At 36.9% G+C, this 5461-nt stretch overlaps 1 protein-coding gene across 1 annotated transcript; it reads right to left on the bottom strand.

Annotated features, from left to right (window-relative positions):
* Positions 1-2665: 2665 nt before the first annotated feature.
* Positions 2666-3595, bottom strand: Or5ak22 (olfactory receptor family 5 subfamily AK member 22). The gene is given in 1 exon segment (NM_001000281.1): positions 2666-3595. A coding segment is annotated over 1 exon segment (930 nt).
* Between the last annotated feature and the right edge of the window lie 1866 nt (positions 3596-5461).

The raw sequence follows: 5461 nt of genomic DNA on the forward strand, positions 1-5461 counted from the left end.
GATTTCAGCAGAACTTTCAGAGAGCTTATCTACAATAATGTCATCCATGAAGTATACTTCAGTGGTTGGAGTTGCTTTGGTGTTTGACAAATATATAATAGATTGGGAGATGGAATTTTAATGGATGTTCAGATTATTATAGAATGAGAACAGAACTGTCAGCAGAAACGCTTGAGTTCCAGAATGGCACTCCACACACTGATAGTAAAATAAAAATAATGAGGGAAGGATCTGAAGCAATTTTCCTGATCCTCTGAAAAGCAGTGGGTTCCCATCTGGAACAAACTGTTTTTTAGAAACTCTAAAGCTGTTTGAACAGAAATATTTTGTAAACTTTCTGTAAATGAACAAACCATGGTAAAGTTTTAAGATCACTTCTATTTTATCTTCACTGTGATAAAAATGGAAAGTGTTTATAGTGTGGATTTTTCAAAGGAAATATCAGATAAAATAAAGGGCTAAATAATGAAGAAATGTATTTTCAAGTGACATTTAGCATAGCAAACATGAGGTCAACAGGGTAGAAAAAGTAGCTTGAAACAGAAGATAGTCTTAAAATAAATACATTTATTTGACATTTAGATTATTGTAATAATTTGAATTAAATTTATAATTAGACTTAGGGAACTAATTAAAGAAGAAAAATAATGAGATTTTTATTTTTTTTGTTTTTTTTCCATCTTTATTAAATTGGGTATTTCTTATTTACATTTCAAATATTATTCCCTTTCCCGGTTTCCATGCCAACATCCCCCTAACACCTCCTCCTCCCATTCTGTATGGGTGTTCCCCTCCCAATCCTCCCCCTATTACCACCCTCCCCCCAAGAATCCCATTCACTGAGGGTCTAGCCTTGGCAGGACCAAGGGCTTCCCCTTCCACTGGTGCTCTTATTAGGCTATTCATTGCTATCTATGCAGTTGGAGCCCAGGGTCAGTCCATGTATAGTATTTGAGTAGTGGCTTAGTCCCTGGAAGCTCTGGTTGGTTGGCATTGTTGTTCATATGGGATCTCAAGCCCTTCAGCTCTTCCAGTCCTTTCTCTGATTCCTTCAACGGGGGTCCCGTTCTCAGTTCAGTGGTTTGCTGCTGGCATTCACCTATGTATTTGCTGTATTCTGGCTGTGTCTCTCAGGAGAGATCTACATCGGGTTCCTGTCAGCCTGCCCTTCTTTGCTTCATCCATGTTATCTAGTTTGGTGGCTGTATATGTATGGGCCAACATGTGAGGCAGGCTCTGAATGGGTGTTCCTTCAGCCTCTGTTCTAAACTTTGCCTCCCTATCCCCTCCCAAGGGTATTCTTGTTCCCCTTTTAAAGAAGGAGTGAAACATCTGCATTTTGGTCATCCTTCTTGAGTTTCATGTGTTCTGTGCACCTAGGGTAATTCAAGCTTTTGGGCTAATATCCACTTATCAATGAGTGGATCCCTGTGTGTTTTTCTGTGATTGGGTTATCTCACTTAGGATGATATTTTCCAGTTCCATCCATTTGCCTATGAATTTCATAAAGTCATTGTTTTTGATAGCTGAATAATATTCCATTGGGTAGATGTACCACATTTTCTGTATCCATTCCTCTGTTGAAGGGCATCTGGGTTCTTTCCAGCTTCTGGCTATTATAAATAAGGCTGCTATGAACATAGTGGAGCATGTGTCTTTGTTATATGTTGGGGCATCTTTTGGGTATATGCCCAAGAGAGGTATAGCTGGATCCTCAGGTAGTTCAATGTCCAATTTTCTGAGGAACCTCCAGACTGATTTCCAGAATGGTTGTACCAGTCTGCAATCCCAACAACAATGGAGGAGTGTTCCTCTTTCTCCACATCCTCGCCAGCATCTGCTGTCACCTGAGTTTTTGATCTTAGCCGTTCTCACTGGTGTGAGGTGAAATCTCAGGGTTGTTTTGGTTTGCATTTCCCTTATGAGTAAAGATGTTGAACCATGCATCCATTTAAACTCTTCATTGAAGAATTTTAATCTTTAATGTATATTTCAAAGAAACAGATTCATTATTTTCTAGTAAATTAGGTGCAAACCCATATTTACAAAGAACAATATTCAAACATATTTGTGCCCTTTCAACAGCCTCTAACATTTCTCAACCACTTATTATTTTTGTCTTTTTGGAAGGCTGTGGACACAATCCTGTTAATCTTCCCACCAACTATTCCTTACCACTTAATTGACTAATGCTGTGTGAAAAATAATGACAAAAGGGGTCAGTCTTAGATTTTTTTTGTCTATATTGTCTGTTTTTCTGATTGCTGGAATTAACAGTGTACACCATCATTATAGACCATTACAGAAGGTTTTATAAAATGACAAAGTGAAAATATCATACTTTTATACAATACACATGATTCTCTTTGGAAGAGGGCACATAAAATGTAAAAAATCAATATCAACACTTTATTCAGAGACCTGGATGAGCATCAGTAGTAGAGTAATTGATGAGATTGTAAGAAATCTTAGGTTTACTTTACAGCACTAATAAAACAAGCTTATTTATTTCATAATTTAATTGTTTTTATGGTATTTCTGGTGTCATCAACAAAGAATGCCATTATGTCATACAAGCATTTGCCACATCTCCTCAAGCTGACCAAGGATAGAACCCTGTTGCCTTGCCTGTTGAGCTATGTTGACATGGAGACCACATTTTCCACTAGAAACATTTGTTTCCTATGTTCCTCAGTGCTCCTATCACATCCTGGTTTCTTAGGCTGTAGATAAGAGGGTTTAACATGGGAATCATAATACCATAGAAGACAGAAGCCACTTTCTCCTGCTCTTGAGATTTGTTGGTCCCATGAAGTACATACATATATGAGAGTGTTCCATAGAATATGGTGACAGCAGTCATATGGGAGGCACATGTGGAGAAAGCCTTTCTCCTTCCTGCAGCTGAAGACATCCTTAGGATGGCAGCCAAGATAAATGTGTAGGAAAGAATGACAACAGACACAGTGAATGTCAAGTTAAACCCTACAAAGATCGTCAGTACCATGATATTGAGATCAATGCTAGAGCAAGAGAGGGCGAGAATCGGTGGTACATCACAGAAAAAATGATTAATGGTATTGGATTTGCAGAAGTTTGATAAGAAAGTAAAACCTGTATTTACAGTGGCATTTAGGAAGCCCATAGTGTACGAACCAAGCAGGAGCAAAATGCAGAGTCTCTGGGACATGATAATAGGATAGCGCAGTGGGTTACAGATGGCCACATAGCGGTCCACAGCCATAGCTGCCAGGATGAAGCAGTCACTGGTTACAAAGATGCCATAGACTAGTAACTGAACTATGCACCCTGTGAAGGAGATGGATGGTTTTGAGCTCACGAAATTTTGCAATGTCTTGGGGGTGATGGCAGAGGAATAACAGAGGTCAACAAAAGCCAAATGCTGCAGGAAAAAGTACATGGGAGTATGCAGTGAAGAATGGAGTTTGATGAGTAGGATCATGCCAATGTTGCCCACTAAGGTGGCTATGTAAATTATTAGGAATACCACAAAGAGGATGTGCCAAGACTCATGTTGACCAGCGAATCCCAGGAGGATAAATTCAGTCACTTTGGTGTCATTACTGTGTTCCATGGTTAGTAGAAATCCAATATCAGCTGAAATTGGCAAAGGAAAAAAAATAGAGAAAACAGTCCATTTTTATTTTTTTTAAGAAATGTTATATTTGTTCTTTTTGTCACTTCAAAAGAATACTTTCCTTTGTGTGTACATGTGTATATTTATGCGTATTTGGGGCATGTGTGTACAGGTAAATGTACATGTTTCTGTGCGTATTTGAGAGCTGAAGTTTTTACAACAGGATCTTTCACTTTATTTGGAACTTGACGTGCCAGCTAAAGTGGCTATCAAGGAACACCAGTCAGATTTGTCTGTCTCAGTTCTGGGTTTATAATTGTGCACCACCATGCTTGGGTTTTGTTTTCTATGGTTTCTGGAGATCTAAAGTCAAGTTCCCATAGTTGGATGTGAATACCTTACTGACTGGACTATTTCCCTTTTTATGACATATTTGATGGTGTTTGAAGTTGAACCTTACTACTTAGATTACTTTCACCCATATTTTATTTTTTTCATAAACTGCTTTTGAACAGACCCACTCACAGCAGCTGCCTTATTATTTATTTATTTATTTATTTATTTATTTATTTATTTATTTATTTATGTATGTTTAACAAAAATGAAAAATACGCTTCTTTTCTGATTGTTCCTTACGCTCTATAGTTTAATGAATCTATATAACCTTTCTCTAAGTTAATTCCATGCCTCGCTTTGAACTTTCACCCTTCTTCACTTTACCCACCATGGCCTAACTTCCTGTAAGAATGTGGAAATATCATTTTCTTTATAAAATTTAAACATTTTGTGAAAACTGATAAAATATGTCAGCTCTGTCAAAAGTTTTAAATAACTTTTCAGGGATCAAGGTTACTTACTTCCTGTGATTTCCTCATCACAGACAGAAATGGTGAAGTCTGTGGCTCGTTATTGGTCCTACATCGTACAGCAGTGTCTGGGAGTCCTATTGCTCTCCTCTCACTGTTCACTTGCTCTGCTGCTAGTGTTGAGCCAGAGTTAGCTCCAGCTCTGTTCTGCTGCAAACAATTCATTATTACAGTTTCTCTGGGACACATTTCTAGAGCAAAATGACTGAATTTGAGCACTGACTGACCTTTTTATGATGGATGTGCTAGTGTTTATTGCTTTTGATGTATATATTCATGTTCCTGCATCCTCACTTACTCGTGATACTGATATTTTCTTAAGGAAAATAGGTATCTGGTAGTGTTTTATTTTTTGTAAGAGAAAAGTAATCTTTTTGCTTTTTAATTTTCTTAGATTTTGACATTTGTCTTGCCTGCCTGTGCCAACATCAGTCTCTTGGGTTGATTTGTGAGTGATTTTTGGAATTTTCTTCAGTTGCCAACAATGATTTCTTTTCATATTTCTAGCCTCTGTTCACTTTGTCTATTTCTTCTTTCCTGGAACAGGAATAATCAAATCTGAAATAAGAAATTGATTAGTTCTGCCTATGCTCTTATAAAAAAGCTTAATAATTGATAATTTTGAGCTCTTGTATGCTGTTGAGGAAATTTAGTGTAGCCCACCACTTTCTCAAACTTACTTTTCTGGCAGAACTAAATGCTGAAATAAAATTATGTTCTCCTTACCTTGCACTAACAGTAGCTAATGTTGGTTACAATTGTACTTTGTATCATGGTTTGATTTTCTCAATTAATCTCATTATTAATTTTTGAACAATGTTGCCTAATTGACTAAACATCTAGGGTGTTATTGTGTGAATGCACATATGTTTATGAACATTTGTGTATGTGTGTATGTGGTTTGGCAAGATTAAAATATTTCAAAGCATTAACTGATTTTGACCTAATATTTTAAAATATCTTAATTCACTCAATTCACATATACTACACATAAAAT

The sequence above is a fragment of the Rattus norvegicus genome, chromosome 3 (assembly GCF_021556685.1).
Source record: "Rattus norvegicus strain SHRSP/BbbUtx chromosome 3, alternate assembly SHRSP_T2T, whole genome shotgun sequence".
Taxonomy (NCBI): Eukaryota; Metazoa; Chordata; class Mammalia; order Rodentia; family Muridae; genus Rattus; species Rattus norvegicus.